The following is a 19317-nucleotide window of genomic DNA, read 5'->3' on the forward strand; positions in this document are numbered from 1 at the left end:
TTGACCCTTAAATGGGGCAGTAAACTGTTAGAAAGGCTATGAGTACCTATAATAAAGCATGATAGATGATGTCATAATCATGCAAAATGTGGACTAGAAAGAATCCCCAAAATCAACTTATGATGTCACAAAAAATTCTCCAATTTCCCTCATCAGCTGGTAACATTTGAATTGTATAGTATTTGAATGGAAGTGAGAACAGAATTTGTCCAATATTGACATATTCACAAAGGCTAAAATCACTGATCAGTTTTAAAGAGAGGAATGGCCTAAATAGCATGTCATTTTTATATAACAACTGTCCTTTCAGTTTCAGACAAAATTCCATATCTATTACCCTACTAGTACTACTACTACTAGTAGTACTATTAATTATTATTATTATGGTCTTATAATATATAACAGCTATTGTTTATCAAAAGGTTACAATGGGCTGGTATTACTTAGTGCTCATAGCCATCCAGTGACTTAGATACTTTCATTATTCTCCATTTTCAGGTGAGGATATTAAGTCATGGTGGAGTTAAATAACATGTTCAGGTTCACACAATTAGCTAATGGAAGACAAAAATCTGAATACAAGTCTGCCTGACTGCAGAGTCCCTTTGCTTAAAACCACAGCTCTAGATTGTTTCCAAATAATCACATCAAAACTCCGCTTCTGACCAAAGGTATTCAGGTACACAACAGTCACTCAAGTGTGCTAACTGGTATTTAAACTGTAAGTGCTGATTTGATGGGGAATGATTGCTTTTAATTTTTCATTAATATATTAATGGAAATGATTTATTGATTAAGCTTTTTTTTTTTTAACATTTCTCAAAGGGAAGGAAAGTTTATTGCGCCCCGCGCGGACCTCACGCAAGGTCTGATTAAGGTCTGATTAAGCTTTTTAACTAGACATATCTATCTGAAATAAACCATTCAAATGGTTTCATTTGGCATCTTCTCTTGTAAGAAGTATAAACCTTACCTATTATGCTAACTATGCTTTCATTTCTAATATCATCTTAGTTTAGAAGGAAACAATTTGGATCTATTAATGGAAATATTAAGGATCGTCCCTTACCATTGCAAATATCACATAAATTTAATTTAAATTAGCATAAATTCTAAAGAATCAATAAGAAACTGAAAATAGGTTTTAAATAAAAAAAAAAAATCAGTTTACCTTTGATCTTCTTGTACTTCTTATACCATCTCCCGAACTCCTGGCACTTGGTTGCTGACACGTTGGCATAATATGTGCTATTTACAATGGATGAAATCATACTCTGAAAAGAAAGAAAAAAGTTGTCTTTCATAAATATGAATATTCCTTTTAAAAGACAAGAAAGTGCACATTCGAGTCCACACCAATCTCTTTTGTCTTTGTATTTGAAGTCACCCTACTACAAATGAAAGTCTTAAGTATCAAACATGATCATCTAAATTTACTCTTCCTCTAATTTATTCTTGCATGACAGTGTTTTCTCCCCAAAAAACCAAGCCTGGGACAATGTCAAAGATGAAGGAGGCAGGACACACAGATTAAATGCAACGGGAAAGAACATTTCTGATTTAGGAATCAGAGCAAAAGGTGAGATCAGATGCTTCAGTATCCATAATCCAAATAATGCCTCAGATGTTTCTGTTCCTCTTCCAACTGCAACAAGCTTACACAGCCAAGAATCTGAGAACATCCGTGCTACACACTGCAGAACAACATTTAGGGAAATAAGTTAAATTAATATAATTTATAGAAACGCGTGATTAGCACTTGTGTGAAAAATTCACCAAATGAAAAAATTAACAGTACTATTTTAGAGCAGAGGAAACTAAACATAATACTTGAACTGCATTTCAACCAAAAATGAATCAAAGCTAAAACTTTCTGAGTACTTAAATACATGATTCCTTCTTACTCTTCCCCATCCTCCTCCTCAGCTCTGAACCCTTCAAATGATTTGTTTGTAGTTGAAGTTAAAAGGAAAGAGAAGAGAAGCATAAGCTGACTTACCACTGAAAAATTAAAAATTTTAATTGTACACCTTGCATTCAATTTCCTGCAGAGATATGTTTTCAGTCAATATGGTATGTTTGGACCAACATTTGTGGCAGATGTTAACTTATACCTGAATTGACTGTGATAGTACTTGTGTATTTTATATGTAGATTTTATATCTACAAAGTCTGTCTAAAAACAAATGGACATAAACAACTCAAGAGATCCAAATGACCTATGTAAGGTTTTATATCCAGTCTTGAAATCTCATCTTTCTTTAAAAAGATATCCCCAGATATGGGTCAGTTCAGTGAAATCTTAGAACTTCTAATGGCACTTCTACAAAGTAGTCAAGACAAAAGGATAACGATAAATCAAGACTTATTTACCAGGAGGTTTTTAATGCCAGCAGACAGACCTGCATAGACTCCCATTTAAAAGATTTCCCTCTGTGAACCCTTGTACCCCCCCTCTCGTTTTCAATCATTATGCAGTAATGGTGGAGAACAGGGATCCTAAATCATTTCACAGGAACCTCTTTGGCCCTTTCTACATAGCATATCCTTTCCCAGTTGCTGATCTCAGTGACCATTTTGTCCTCTAAAGAGAGACAGTAAGGAGAACTCTTTAATTCTGAGGATCCGAACACAGCTTAGGAACACAAAGAACCAGTATCACCTGAGTGTATCACAGAACTTTCAAAGCCTTGTCTGCTGCCTTATACGATGAGTGGAATTCTACTATTCCAAAGCATTTGTGTATTTTTATTAATAAAGGAGTAAAAAAAAAAGTTGTCTTGGCTAGCTGGGCTAGTTTCATCTCAAGACTGAGTTCTTCTCTCTGTCCTTGTATGTTGAGACCTCTGAGGACAGTAACTGCCTCTGCTTGATTTTTCTCTCTCCTTCATGTCTAATATAGTTTTGATGTGGGGTATCTGAGTCACTGAAATATAGCAGATGAAAAGGGACACAGATGAAATTAAAAATGCCAAATTAAAATGTCATCATAATGAAAATTTTCCATCAGCCACACTAGTGTATGTGAATAATTGCAGATGTACTAGTTAGCTTTTTATGTTGTATGTATGAATGTTACCCTCTGAATATATAGCCACAGTAGGAGTCATATTAGATAAACCTATTTCAAAGTGGTCTAGTAAGCAGACTAAAATGGAATGGGTCCCAAATACTGCCTAGAGCTGTCTCTCAATCTTCCATGCCTATAAGACCAGACAATAAATCCATATTAACCTGATTCTAGATAATCTATATTTCTTCAGCTCTATAGCCTGCCTAATTTATCCTAGCTCCAGATGCATCTTCATCAACACTGTGCAAGGTCAGTGTCAATCTAGGAAGCAAGGAAATGAATATCTGTGCTCCCACTAGCTCCATCACCATGTCCTATACTAGAGTTAGTTTCACACACTTTTAAAAAGGAGGCGGTGCCTACCTGGGGACTCAAATTTTTCCTCTTGCCCTATTCATATAAATGATTTTCTGTATCTTCTCATCACAGAACAAAAAATAAATGGGTTTATGCTATGAACTGAGCACAGGAATTGGGTAAGCAAATACATTTTCTAAGATAATCACAAGATAGGGCTCTTTAAATTTTGGCATATTTTATTCATATTAATTCCCTGAAGGTTTTTTACACATAGTTGATACTCAAAATAGTTTTCTTGGTAAGAATTTTATAACTCATCATTATAGGCTTGTGATCAGCACTATATGAAATTCACCAAATAAAACAATTAACAGCACTAAATTACAAACAGAAAAGGTATATCTTGGGGATATTTCAGATGAAAGGTCCAGTTTTAAACATAAACATTATTCCAGTTTTAAATATGAACATTCTCTAACCCTAAATTTAGGCTGTTCAATGCTCACAGCCTGAGACTGAATCACTAGGCCTCACCAGAATACTCTAGACATATACTACAAGATCATCTTCATGTTAGTGTTAATTTATTTTTAAACTATCAAAATTCAATTCATTATAAACAAACTGAAAGGGGTTAACACAGACCTATCACATACTGACTTTTACTCCACAGGGAACAAAGTTCCAGAGGTCCTGGGGCACAGAAACTCTGTATTTATCACATTTCATTCATTCCACAGCCACATTGTTTAAATACTTTAATGTCTTTAATGTCACTGAAATCAGCCAGTATCTTACAATCAATAGTATCTTAGACCTGACGAGACACAGTGCTGCAAAATGGAATGAGTAATGATTAAAATCTCTCCTACCTACCACCCTGCCAAAAAAGATCTCATTTCCATTTACTGCTTTTTAAAATATGTATATAATTTTATACTTGAGTATTGCTCTTTTATGTTTTCCAATCATTTTACAGCAGCCATACAATTGGACTTTAAAGATCTCCACACCTTTTTTGATAAGTGAACAAGATCTTGGTTTACCTTTTTAATTCAGAATGCAACCAATTCTTAGGTTATCCATGCCAAAGCCATACAGGCACCAGCATTGTTGTTTTTAAAATTTCAACAGAAGGATTATGTTTTACTGAGGCTATTAAAATGGCTTTGCATTTACTAAGCAGATTCTACTTTGCATGGTGGTGGCTTATAAAGACAGGACAAAGGCAAAAAAAAAACCACCCTCCTGGCCACGGAGGTTGTCCCTCAGAGAGTCAATCTCATGTCCCTCAGAGAGTCAATCTCATGTCCCTCAGCACCTCACAGACAGTGATTGTAGACAAAACTTTTTATGAAAATATTATTTATCAAATAGGAAGATTCAAAATGTCTTTTCAACTACAGAAACTTTTGAAAATGTCAGAGTTCTTTGTAATTAATCATGAAACTTTAAATACAGACATTTTAGAAGGGGAAATAATGTATGCTTCGTCATTTTCAGTCATTCTGACACATAGTTTGCTACGTATATTTGAGATTTCTTTCTTTAAAAAACTAAGGTATTTGAGAAATCAAAATATAGGAGAATTACTCTAAAGTTTACTAGATAATTTGAATTTGCTTAAGCCAAACTGCAAGAGAATATTATAACATTATTAATACTTACACAGCTAAGCAGATTGCCTTATCTAAAAACAAGCTTTCTTTTAGTTTCCCGAGACAAATTTGTATTTCATTTGTTTGTTTTTGACTAGAACACAAAACAGATGTTGTCTGTGATTACAAGGATGCTTCCATTTTTCAAATTGAAGGACGAGAAGCTCAGAATGAAGAAGCATCTTGTGTAAAGTCAAACAGCAGTCAAACACAAAGAAGAGTGTCTCCTGGCCCACAGTGGTTTGTGGGTCTCAAAAAGAGAGAAATTAGTGAAAGGAATAAAATACTCATCACCACCTCCACCGGTAGCACAAGCTCAATAAAGGAAATTTAAACCAAGTTTTTAGAAAAGCAAGAAAAAAGTGAAATTATTAAAGCATAAAGTTTTAACCTCAGCCCCCTTATATGAGTTAAGATGTTAAAAATCAGAGAAAATTAAGTAGCCTAAAAGTAATTTAAACTTAATAGGAAAGCAAAAGAATAAACACAAGTTAAGATTATTATACAATACACCTGCAAGGACAGAGATCTGAGCACACCCTCGTCCTCTTCTCAAAAAGATAAAATAATAGGATAGCCTTCGCCATAATAGCCTTGGCTGAGTAAGATTTACTTGCTGGAACAGCAATGTTATACTAAGAGTAGTTAAGCTGCTGAAACTTAATACAGTTGCTTAAAAAAAAAAAAAGGAGCATTTTTAAACCAAAGTGAATGATAACATATCATGTCAGTGACAATCCCCTGTCTGAGAAAGAAGAGTGTCCCAGTTGGGGTTGGGGGATAGCCCGGAAGCTCCTTTCCACCTGGGGGAAAGAGAAGGATGCAGACGATGAATAATATATACATCCTGTATCATTTTCAGCCTTTTCCTTCCCCTTTGTGATATGTTAAATAATATGATAAACATGACATTAAAATGATATTTCAATTAAGGTTATTAAAGGCAAAACATTGATTTGGAAGAATTGCTTTGTCACAAAAAATCAACTTAGTGTCATTCAGCAGCCTTCTACCATTCCTTTCTATGCCTACTTCTGAGCTATACTATCAGAACTGAAACGTTTTTCTTTGGAGTTGAAAGAAAACTTTCCAGTAGACTTTGGAGGATGAAAGGACTACATTTGACAGCCCTTCACATAAGTTGCTGCTGAATGACTTGCTCATCTGAGGCTTCCTCATTTGTGAAATCAGGATAGTGACACCTGCTCAGAGGACTAAGGATTCAGAGAGATGACCTGTGTAAAAGTGCAAGCACAAGATGTGGTCTCTCTTCACTCTGTGCAATAATGAAACATGGTCATCCCAGTCACCTGGCTAGGAATCCCTTCCAAGTTGTTACTGTGAGACTTTCAACAGGAGTTCATGAGGTTGGGCCTCGAACTCAACTCCACATGAATATAACTGAAACAGAGAGTCGGTAGAAACATAATACAGTTGCTCCTGACTAACATGAGACAGGACGCATGCCCACTACATATGCGAACTGAAGATTAACAATTGGAACAGTGGGAACTGCCTACACAACACTGGTCTACACGGTTGACCAACCACTGAATTGTAAACATGAAAGTTGTTGTGATGATAAACTTATATATTATTTTGCCACACCAAAAAAATATTTTTGAAAACATATCTGGAGTCATGGAGTATACATGATGGGCCAAGGGACATCAGGAAGTGCATGCATTCACAAATTACTGTTCTTTCAATACAATTTTCAGTGAGTGAAGCTGGCTTTTTCATCATTCCATCTGATCATCATCATAACCTATGGGATGGACAAGGCAGGTGCTGTTAGTTCTACTTAAAGGATCAAAACCCTGAGGACCTAGGGTTTTGTCTTTTAACTCTTCCTCAGGAAAGAATACATAAGTCACAGAAAGATGTATACATAATGTTTTATTCAAATTAGAATAATTGAGGAAAAACACTTAATAATGGAGATCTGTGCCTAAAACAGATAAATTAGAATGCTTAGTTCAGACAATGTGGCTGGAGGAAGAGACTGAAAGTGGTGACTCAAGGATATCAAGGAAACAGGAAGAGACTATCAGCACATACATGCATTTTTCAAAGATGAAATAAAAAATAGACACCATCCTGCACAGCTGGTGGAAATGCAAACTGGCCCAACCACCATGGAAAGCTCTATGGAGGTTCCTCAGTCTACTGAAAATGGAGCTACCATATGACGCAGAAATTCTACTACTAGGGATCTATCCAAAGGCCACAAAAACATTAATTCAAAAAAATACATGCACCTCTATGTTTATTACAGCACTATTTATAATAGGTAAGACTTGGAATCAACCCAAATGCCCAAAAAATACATGACTGAATCAAGAAGATGTGATATATATATGCAATGGAATACTATTCAGCAATCAAAAAGATAAATTCATGCCATTCACAGCAACACGCATGGAGCTTAAAGGGGTTATGCTCAATGAAAAAAGTCAAAAGGAAAAAGAAAATACCAGATGGTTTCACTTATAGGAGGAATATAGAGGATCAAGGGGGGAAAATAATAATAACAAAAACACAACAAAGTATAATAAAAATAAACAGACAACTATAAATCAGAGACATTCTGCAGGGGAGGGGGAGGGAAAGGGATCAAAATGAGGGTGGGAAGAGCACAAGGGACTATGGTGGTGGTGCATGGGTGAATGTGTAGTGGAAATTCTATGGGGACTACACTTGAGTAAAGAAAGCAAACATTGTAAGAAAAAAATTAATTAATTAAAAAAATAGACACCTAGGCACACAAACACAATCTATACTTTCTAAGGATCTGGCCAGACAGAGAATAGCTAAATTGCAGTTTCCCTCTTATATATAGATATGTGTGTCTCAGACTACAATTGTTGCTTTTTGTGGACTTTTCCACTCTTTTCTTCTTCCTTTATGGCTGTTCTTTTGAACTATAGGCCACTGGATGTTCGTGAAAATATATACTAACCACTGAAGCATTCCTTTATATAACTGCCAAACTCAAGTAAGGAAATAGCAAGTACAGTTTGGCTTAAGGATAATAAGAAAGAATTATTTCAAATACAGGTATCTTTTACTCACCAGCTGAGTCTATTTTAAATAGTCCACTATCCTACCTTTCCTATTTAAATTAAAATTTTAAGTATTAAGTATTGAGTGTGCTTCACTCTCTTCTTCCTAGATTGAAAACTTAGTCCCTCTCTCATCTTCACCACCGTACTCCAGTCCACTATAGAGTGCCCGACTCTTAACAGGGCCTCCTGAAATGGTGGTGGGATACATTGTGGAATTACTGCTTCATCTTGCTTAGAAGAAAATGCATTCTTTTTCACGTCATATAGGTTTAATCTCCAAAAAAAGGAATTCACCTGGTTCTACGACAGCCACCAATAAAATAGGTGAGTTTCTCTCCACACTGAAATACAATCAAATGAATTATCAGGGATGTTTAAAAGTAACAGTGGCAGGATGGAAGCTGGGAGCCACACTGCATGTCCACATAGGCTGAGAAGGACTACTCCCGTGGGATTTTCCATAATCACACAGCATACCAGAACCTGAAATCAAATCTCCCCCAAATGTAAGCAATAGAATTAAGCTCCTGTTTGACTGAAAATGTGTGGGTCATCTACCACCAAATTACTGTATTCACTGTTTCTAGTCCAAAGCATCTTAGACTTGCCAAGAATACTGCTAAAATAATAAAACTTCAAATTTTACAGCACTTTATGAAACATTTTTTATATTTAATTCACTAAACACATTAGAGCAGTAGTGCTCAACAGAGAGTGACTTTGTTCCCCTCCTAGGCCATTTGGCAATGTCTGGAGACATTTTGATTGTCACTACAGGGGGTAGGGGGGAGGTGGCATGCTACTGGCATCTAGTGGGTAGAGGCCAGAGATGCTGCTAGACATCCTACAATACACAGGAAAGTCCCCCTCACAGAGAATTTTCCAAGCCCCAAAAGTTAATAGGGCCAAGGTTAAGAACCCCACATTAGAGAAAGAGCGATATGGAAGGTATACATTGTACTAAATGCTGAGGAGACAAAAGATAAACAAGAGATGACTTCTGTTATTGTGGGCAGTACATGGAGTGACGGGACCTGACAGCTAACATTGACAACAGGCTGTGATAAGGGCTGTGACAGGAGTGTGTGCAAAAGGTTACTAAGAGCAGAACAAGTAACTACTTCAACCAGGAGGTCAGGGTACTTCACCAGTAGTGACTTTCCAGGTAGAATTTAAAAGACAATTTCATCAGCAAAAGAGAGCAGTGCATGCTAGATAGAAGGAATCACATGTGTAAAAACAAGCATCAAACTGAAGCATTCCGGGGTCACCAGCACTGTGTGCAGGGGCTACTAAAGTCAGAGATTAACATCTTCCTGGAGTACCAATCTCACTTGGACAGAGGAGGTTAATAATTTAACAGCCAAAGTGATTCTGGTGGCATTTTTAAAAATATCAAAAACACAATGAATAGAGTAGAATATAAATTTTGCATGGATTTTTAAAATAACATAAGGTATCAATCTGATAATGAGGTGACACTAGAACTTTGGTGCTAAGGTGTGGTGAGGCTTATACACAAATCAAGGTGTGAAACTGTACTCCTGAAATTTATATAATATTATATACTAATGGTGTATCAGTGATATTTTTATTTAAAAAAAATACTCAAGATGTTGCCTTGTTAGATTTATAATGCTAAGGCTACCTGTTAGGTTACTCCCACCCTCAGGAATATTTCGGTAAAGGCTGAACAATGGCAAATGTTCCAAAATAGTTAATTCCACTTGCAAATTATGTAAAACATGTAGATACAGTCATGCCCAGTTTAGAGATGAGTTTAACAAGACTCTGAAGACGAATGGACTGGCACAGGAATCAATCCAGGATAAAAGGACTGAGATAAGAGCTCAGGGCTCAGCTTATGACTTGGGTTCTTTTCATTCTTGTTGCCTCTCCAGTCTAGTCTTATTTATAGTTATAAACAAAGCACCTAATCACAGTAGATCAGTTTGAACCAAGTTTCTATAGATCTTAGAAGTACTGGGTAAAATTCTGAGTCAATGATAATAAATTAGGAGCTTGTTCACCTTCCAAACAAAGCCCATTTGACTTCCACGTGAGTGCAAGAGACCATTAATTGTGAGATTCAGCACAAATGACTTAAAATGTCTGCTTAAATTGTTCTTTATCAGTCTCTGTTTATTATCAGAAAAATTTGAAATACTTATAACTTCATAAGCAATTGTATTGGAATAAATAAAAATTCTAGCAATAAGGCTTTAACGCCAACATACACAACTTTGGGTAAATATTGAAATGGTGTGCAGGAAAGCCCCAAGCACAAGAACAGGCATATAACTACTGGTCAAAAAAAAACATAGTGTCTCTTTCCATCTAGCTACCTGCTACTCCAGTAATCAGGTCCTCTTCTAAATTCCAAAACACTCTCTAAGACACACATAAAAAATACTCAGTTCACACTGATAATATCATGCCCCAGTAACAATAGTTGATATTATTTCTAGATTACCAGTCCAAGTTTTATGTGTATTTTATTCCTCATTATATTATTTAGAATTATAACTGTCCTGGTTTTACTTATAAAGAAACAGGCGCATTAAGTTGATATTTATAAGACAAGACATGAGTCCAGATCTATCTGATTCCAGAATACACACCCTTAACCACGAAGCATCCTCTTTCTCGCAAAGACTATTATCCTAGAACACAACTCAGGGCACACTGAGTTTTTATATCATCTTTCCTTGAACTAGACAAACATGTAATTAGCCCATTGTCTTAAATCTAGTGTAGCGACTCACACCAGGATATGGATTTCCATTCCTGAGTTTAGATAATGTCAACCTGAGTTCATTTCACAACTGCTATAACCCACTGTGAACAGGCACCAAAATATTATCTCCTTAGAAAAAGTGGGGTCCTAGCCTATGAACACAAATGAAAAAGGCAATTCTTTCCTCTATGCTTCCTTCCTTTGATCCTCTCAATTCCTTACTTTTGTGACTCGAGCTTATGATCAATCCACTAGAAATGAAGTATCAATCACTTTTTTCATGTGTTGAATTCATTATAAAATCTCTACATAAGATCTCTGTATGATGTAGCGATCATCTCTTTCTGCATTAGACAGGGAATAGGCTTAAAAATAAATAAATTATTTATTATTGAATATTTTGGTATGACCTATTCATTCCACTGACCAAGTAAAGCGATTTGGCAGAGAAGGTCTGGATTGGGATCTCAACCTGCAACTTGCTCATTTGAGTAAGTTGAGGCAGGTAGAGTACTTCTGTATGCCTCGATTTCTTGACCTATGAAATGGAGTCTGATACTTATTTTCTCTGATATATGTAAGAAGTTAATAACTGTGAATGTACAAGTTTAATAAATCCAAATCATACCAATGTTCTCAATAAGTGATAACTTGTACTCTACAAGAAAAAGTTCTACAAACCCCATATTTTATCCACCTAAAATATCGTGACTCTGTAGAGAAAAGACAGCTGTCTAAGTTAGAGTGTCTCACTCTTAGTCAAACCACCAGTCACTTTCCACATCCCCCGGAACCCCATGTGGAGATACTAACCTGGGAGAGAGGGCATTCTTTGGCTAATGTGCTCTGGTTCATTTCTTTGAGCAGTTCCTTTAAGGCATTGCGGACTGTGGCGTGGTTCCACTGCTCCGCAGGCAAGTCTTCCAACTTTGAACAACTGGAAAACAAGGTAAGAATGAATGATATGCAAACCTTAACAAAGGGTCCCAACTAGAGAGGTCCCAGGATCCATGGGGACTCCCAGGTCCTGCATCAGCATCAGGAGAACTGCCTAGGATAGCATTTAACATGCGCCCAATAAAAGAGGCAAGGGGAGCAGAACTGTTTCTCTAGGTTGACAGACACAACCTAACACAGTTTCTATAAGTTAGTTGTTACACTTGTTACACTTGCCTAAGAGTCACTTGGAATACAAAAAAAAAAAAAAAAAAAAAGCTAATTCTTTAAAATACGGTCTTTCCAATTTGCTGATAGAAATGACAAGGCAGTGTGATTATAAACTTTCACAATACAAATTTAATTACCGTACATTCTTTTTGTTTTGTTTTTAATTTTTTTAAGTTTATATATTTTTTACATCATTTTTCATTTTTGCACAATGTATGCATTTTCATCTTGGTTATAGTCCCCATACAATTCCCACTCCCCCTTGTTTTGATCCTATGGTCAAATGGAAACAAATATTCCATCAGTCTTCATCCTCATAGAACAATTCAGAGATGTTACTTTCCAAACCAAACAAATAAATAAATAAATAAACTTTTAAAAGAGGGTACTAAAGCATTCAGAGACAAGTATGGGAACACTGGGTTTCTATTCAAGTGCCAATTCTCCAAAAGCTACAAATTCAAAACCTCTGTACTACAGGACAATAGTCCTTAAGTCATATGACTGGAGAGCACTTTACAAGAGCAGAAAACCTCTAAATTCTTTAGAGGTATAACTGTTCTGGATGAAGAATCTGAAAGAGAAGAAATCAGTCCCAGAACCTCTGTGGGTCACCAGGAAGGAAGAAAAAGACACCTGGTGCCATCATCTTCTTGGTAAGCCTGCTATATAGGCAAAAACTCACCGCTGACACACAAACTTGAAACAGCAGACAGAGGTGTTTATTCTTCAAATACTACGTGCTAAGCATTTAACCAGGCAGAGAAACCCATTAAATTAGGGGCTGTGGAAAGTGTCCCCTCTAAGAACTGCAGATTTTTAATGATTTATCAAGTTTCCCCTAGGTTACCACTTCACTGCTTCTGAAAACAAAATATAAAACAGTTGGAATGTGGACTATAAAGATGCCTGGTGAAGTGCCCTCCTTCTCTCCTCTCTCTCCTTTTTTTTCCATTTCATTCAATGTCTAGAAATGAACAAAGACAGGACACACAGATCTTTGCAGTGCCTCTACGATCAACAGAGCAGCTCCTAGAGTAAAGAAGGGCACCCACCTTTGTAATTGGATTTTCAACGTCACAACATGATAGACATCTTGCAACATGTCGGCCACTGTTGCGTCTGGTGCATCTGTCACATAACTGAGGGGGAGAGGGTTCCACCTCCCCAGCTTGATTATTCCTGCACAGGGAAGAAAAACATAATAAACACATATCTGCTATTTATTAAACCTTCCCATTGTTTGTTCAATGTTAAGAAGGTCACTCAATAGTCAACATTCAAGGCCCACTCAGAGATATTTTACAACCAACTCAGGGCAATAACCTATTTCTTTCTGGTTGACAATTGAGTGAGTTAACTATGCAGGAAGATGAGAATGAGAGGATGAGGTTTAATCACGGACAATCGGTTCTTTTATGTTTTCCTGTTTCTTAAATTACTTAGAAAACCATACGGATACTTCCTTCCCCCAAAGTCTTGTTTCACATTCTAACTTAAGACTGATGCTAAATATACCAAACTGCTGATTTCATAGACAAAAAAAAAAAAAGTCTTAAGTAAATATAAGATTGGGTTTTGAATTGTACAAGAAAATTCCTGTGTGTGGGCTCAGCGCACACACAGTCACATCCTGACTGCGGTGTGATCCCAGTGTGAATAGCATTTGGAGCTGATGAGCATTTGGAGCAGTTAGACTTCACTTCCAGATTCTCATTTCACCAGGAAGAGGGGTTGTTTTCCAATAGTACAATGATTGACCACAGATCAGAAATAGCAGAAATGCCTTCAGCTCCCCGCTTTTTTTTTTGTTACTTTTAATTCCTCATCTCCTTTTAGAATGACAAAAGTAACTTTCCCTGTGAGTTTCCTGCTGCATATGGTAACATGAATGACAGTGGAGAGAGAATAAAAGTCCAGTTAAATATGGAGTATATGGAGGTGTGATTTTAGGAATGTCCTTGTGAGAGGCAGAGGCACAGGAGGGCTCAGCCACATGTGGTGAAAATGCTAACACATTCATCAGATGAACCCATCTTACCTACTACATGGGGCACACATAACAATGACAAGGGAAAATAAAGAGAACCCCATTTTACAAATAACAGAACAAGAATTTTATGTGTATGCTGTGAAAAATTCAATGGTCCCCAGAATGTCAGAAATTGTCACACATAAAATCAGCTGTTTTAGTGATAGAAGACAAACAGTATTTTTAATGACACAGGTGAGTACAAATACACTGTTCTTTAAAAAAATATATATGCTTTTTATCATCAAAAAGAGAGAACACCTGTATACCCAAGTGACCTTTTAAACACTTCACAAAATGATGCTTTATAAGTATGGGGCAAAATTCTAATAATAGGAAAATGAACTTTCTGGTCAGGGCATGTCCTGTCCAAGATGAAATAAATGAATGCGCAATGCTTGACATAATGCTTGAAAACAGGGGATAAACAGAACAAAAATATTAAAATGATGCACTGTTTCAGTATTAAGATTTAACAATCTGGTGCTGAATATGCTGCAGTATAAATAGTGCCTGGACTCAGATCCAATAAAGTAACACAGCTCTCATTCATAGTACCGTATGTCTCCAGTTCTGGCTCCTTAAGTCATATTTCACTTGCCAAGAAAAGCTGTTTTCTTGTGGGGATAGTTTCCCTAACATTCTCTCCCATGACAATGAAAAGTGCACAGCAAGCAGCATGCAGCCGTCATGAAGTGAACATCCAGGAACCGCTGGACAGTCACACCAAGCAGCTGCATGTGCTCCCTGCTCCTGTCACCCTGCTGACACTGGGGAATACTAAAACAATAACCACAGAGCGTGTCGATCATACTGCCTTTGAAAAAAATTACTCCACAACTTTAAAGTCCTTTCAAAAATCATTACCATGGAATAAGGACCATACTCTTAAGATATATTTTATTATAAGAGACTAGAGAGGAGGAAAATGAAGTTGGCAGTTGTGTACTCTGTCAGGCAGGTAAAAAAGGCAGATTTTGAGGGTCATTTTAATTAGTAAGATTATGAAGATAAAAAAAATTAGCAAACTTCAATGCACAACTGGAAAGATGTAGCCATGCTGTTATGTCATGGTTCATCCCCTTTTCCTGTTTTGTAGTGTTTCCCTGTAAGGATATACCACAATGCAGTCAGACAACAGAGTGTCTGTGTGATTTCACATATATAAAATACTAGAACAGACAAGACTAATCTGTGTAGTTCAAAGCCAAAAAGTAACTACCTGCAGATGTCAGGAACAATTGACAGGAAAGGGAGAAAAGGGAATTTCTTGTTTTCGCTATGGTTGCCTGGGTATGAAAATTGACAAAATTCATCAAGCTGAACACTTAATATGCATACATTTTATTGGACGTATTATACTTCAATGAAAAAAGTGTAGAAGGGAGGAATCACTACAGGAAATGATAGACAAATTACTCTACTGGAAATAGTAACCTCCATGTAAGTAAATTCTCTCCCCATCTTCATGAGCCGGAAGGGGACTTGTTTGGGCTGGAATTAGACACACACAGGTGTCTTCAAAGCTCTTAATACTACCACACAGAGCAGCTGCTACAGGTTGGTTTCCACATCTTGGAAGAGAGCTGTTGACAAATGCTATTTTCGGGCAATGGTAAGTGGTTTGTGCTTTTTCTTTTTCTCACATATTGACTAACCTGCACGGTCCTAGAAGTCATGTTCTTTGCTCAACTAACTACCAGGGTCTACATATGCAGGATCTGCTAGGATAGATATGTCCAGAAAGCTGCATTCCTCCAGCAAGGCAAGAACTTGGAATAACTTTTTAATAAGTATTTCCTCCAAACAAGGTCTGTGTCAAATGCATTAACCCTCTTTGGACATGTAGTCCTTACACATAGTCCTCCCTCTCTAAAATAAAATAGACAAAAATATTACTTGGGCCAGTAGTTAAGTGTTAACTGAGGAAATCCAATCGGGAAACATTATATTGTAATGACTAATAATGCAGGCTTCCAAATCAAATTGCCTCTGTTCACATTCTGGCTCCTCCAACTACTATGTAACCCTAGCAAGTTACTTAATTTCTCCATATCCCAGTTCCTCACCTGTAAAATGTACCAATAAAAGTACTGACTTTATAGATAGACTCTGTAAACTAAACGTACAGAGCCTGGATATCCTTTATCTTAATAATTGCTTACAGGTTTTTAGTTTTATAGTTATTCTGATGTTTTTAATGCTTCTTGAAAGGAAGATATAGTCACTGTATTTCAAAAAATATTGACTCAAGGATTTGTTTATGACTTCATTATCTTTCAGTCTCCAATCATGAGACTATGAAAGGCCTTCATTAATTTTTTTAAAGATTTATTGATTGATTGATTGATTGATTTATACATACATGCATACAAGCACTGAAGTGTAGGAGGGTGAGAGAATTCACCAGAGCCAGAGCCCGGAGCAGAGCAGGCAGAAGGACCGAAGTACACTGCTGAGGGGAGCAGCGGGCGGCAGGAGAGGTCTGCGCGCCATGTGGGATCCTCCTCCGGTGGCCGGGGAGCAGACGGGGATTGAACTGGCGCTGCAGAGGCCGCGGGCAGCTTTGCAACCCAGCGCTCAACCGCTGCACCACCGGGGAGGCCCAAGGCCTTCATTATTTTAAATCACAAAGGAGGACTATATATCAATTATGCCCACACCTTTTCATCCCACCTCCCCCACACCCCACTCATTTCTTCCATTCTTGAGTCCCATTGCTTCCTGTCCTTTTACTATAGTAGGTTCAGATCTACAGATACTTTAAAACAAAACATCATCATAACAATCTGTTTCCCCTCAGCCTCCCATTTAGTATACCACCAAGTGTACAGAAGTGAACCTCCAACTTTTCCATCAGATCTTCACCCCAGATATCTTTCAAGTTTTTCCATGAGGAAATGGAGGCTCAGAATGGTGGGGTTACCATGAGTAATATGACTAGGAAGTAACAGAGTCTAAATCACTTCAAATACCAAACTTTCTCTTTTCTTAGTATCCTGTTATGGCACACTGGTTCTAGGGTAAGGTACATCAGAAGAAAACACTGGAAAAAGTTTGGTTCAAGTTTTGGAAGGCCTGGGGTGCTCCTCTCAGCAGCACACTGCACAGCTCAGTGGTCAGGGGCAAAGGGAGGCATCAGGTGTGAGTTAACATCCAGGCCTCCTCTGCTTATCAGCTGTGAGACTTTGGGTGAGTTGTTAAGTTTCTCCAAGTCTCAGTTTCTTTTATCTGTAACATGGGAATAAAAAGAAAGCCTACCCTTTAGAGTTGTAAAAGGAGGAGGCTACAAGTGAAAATGGTAATTTTTCCTGGGGCTGGCACACAATAACTGCTTGATAAACATCAGGAAAAAATTCCTTGAAAGTTCTTGAGTGTACATGTAACACCCTCAAAATAGTGCTATAGAAAGCCATTATAACCTATGCTGGAATGCAGGTATAGTAAAAGAAAGATGCATTCTGAGGGAAGGAAAAGAGCTAAAGTAAGCCATGTAGGTATGTCTAATTACAACCACAACAGCTTCTCACTAGCTTCCAAGGAAAGATACAGACCCTACCAGATGCTAGAGTTCCTGGAAGACGCACAAAGAACAGGCTGTGTGCCCATTGGGGGTAATAGCTGACTCACAGTATTGAAGATATATCAATAAAAATGTCATAGCTGCAAGCATATAGCCATTGTTTCCAGTGCTCACTCTGTACAAGTATATTTTTTTCTCCTAAGAAAGGAGAAACACTAATGTGGATTAAATTAGATGCTATTATGTATACCTCCAGCCTAGCCAGGCAGACAGCAGCTGTGCAATAAATGGCCATTCCCATTTCTTTTCTGAATATTTGCCATACTTTCACACTGTCTAGAGAGTACTGATCACCAATCTTTACTTTTAGAATTCGTACATGTTCTTCAAATTCTGCCACAAGAGTAATTTCAGTCCCGATCAATGTAGCCTGAAGTAATCCCTTCTCTACATAGCTGTACACTGAATGTTGTTGTGTAGCTGATAAAAAAAAAAAAAACTCACTTTATAACTGTATTCCTTTATGTTTAATTTACAGTCTGCAAAGTGTTCCTTTCGAACTATGAAGGAAGTCAGGGGTCAGTATTCTACCTGGAAGTAAACTGAAGATCAGAAAAGAGTGACCTTTCAAGGACATCAGTGGGTGGCTGTCAGGACTAGACCTTGGGCTTCATCTGACACATTTCTAACTACTGGACCAATAACTTTCTACTCAGTTTGTCGTGACAATGACCAATCACAAGATGGTCCCCCAGAGGGCAGGGCCAAGACAAGTTCACAGTTTCCAGGTGAGATCCTAGCGATGGAATATATGAAGCCAATGAACAAGCAGGTGACAAGGCTCAGAAGACTGAGGAGTCTCAACTATCTTTGGGACTTCTCTGGAAAAAAATCATTTTCCACACAGTTTCATTTCACACAGAAACACTGTTTCCCGAATCATCTTTTCTATTTCCAAGGAATTTATCATCTGAAAACATTTAGAAAATGTCTGGTGCTCAGGACTATTACAGATGCAGTTTCAAGGTCTTTGACTCACAAATTATGGGCCTTAATTTTGGGGTTGAAATTCATACAAATGTTAACATGATTGAATTGAGCACAATATAAATAAAATTGTTTATATCCAGCCAAATCTGTTCACTAAAATACAGAGGACCAATCTACTCTTTGTGTAATGCCTTTAGACCAAATAACAAAATGCAATTGTAGGTAAATTTCCCATTAGTGATATAAAAATTAGATTGGGAATGGAGGCAATTTTTGTCTAAAATTAAAAAGATGTCATAATGCAAATCAGTTTTTTACTCTCTCAATGTAGAGTATGCTACCAGTCAGAGTTGACATTTCCCAAAAAGAAATTATCAATAGTTGTTTGGGTTTATATGTTTTTGCTACTTTTATCAGTCTGTAACATATTTCAAAGAAATCAAATACTCTTTTCAGTAGATGCATAATTTATTTCATTAGTATAATTTACCTCTAAGTATGTAAAGACAAGAGAGATAGTAATTCATATCACAATTCATCAACTTTTGATTCAAGTTTTTAGAAATTCAGTGAATGTTAAGCATAAAATAAAATGTGGTGATAATATTATATCAGAATATACATCACAAGGACTTATGTTGAGCTTATTCATTCATTTAACAATTTTTTCTTTTGTGTTTCCAGCATAAGTCACTAACCCAATACACACTGTCCCTGCAATTATGGAGCTCATAATTAAGTAGATTAGCTTATTATTGCTAAGCACATA

General features: G+C 37.0%; 1 protein-coding gene across 2 annotated transcripts in view; it reads right to left on the reverse strand.

Moving 5' to 3' along the window:
• The window catches only part of SATB2 (SATB homeobox 2), a gene marked incomplete at its 5' end in the record, with an annotated part of 173457 nt that overhangs the window by 87106 nt on the left and 67034 nt on the right, over positions 1-19317 (reverse strand). For both annotated transcript variants that reach the window (XM_084252893.1, XM_084252892.1), the window contains 3 exons: positions 1172-1274; positions 11650-11773; positions 13059-13185. In XM_084252893.1, coding sequence (XP_084109019.1) covers positions 1172-1274; positions 11650-11773; positions 13059-13185 — 354 coding nt within the window. The remainder of the gene's footprint in view (positions 1-1171; positions 1275-11649; positions 11774-13058; positions 13186-19317) is intronic.

The sequence above is a fragment of the Talpa europaea genome (genome assembly GCF_964194135.1).
Source record: "Talpa europaea genome assembly, chromosome: 1".
NCBI classification, from domain to species: Eukaryota; Metazoa; Chordata; class Mammalia; order Eulipotyphla; family Talpidae; genus Talpa; species Talpa europaea.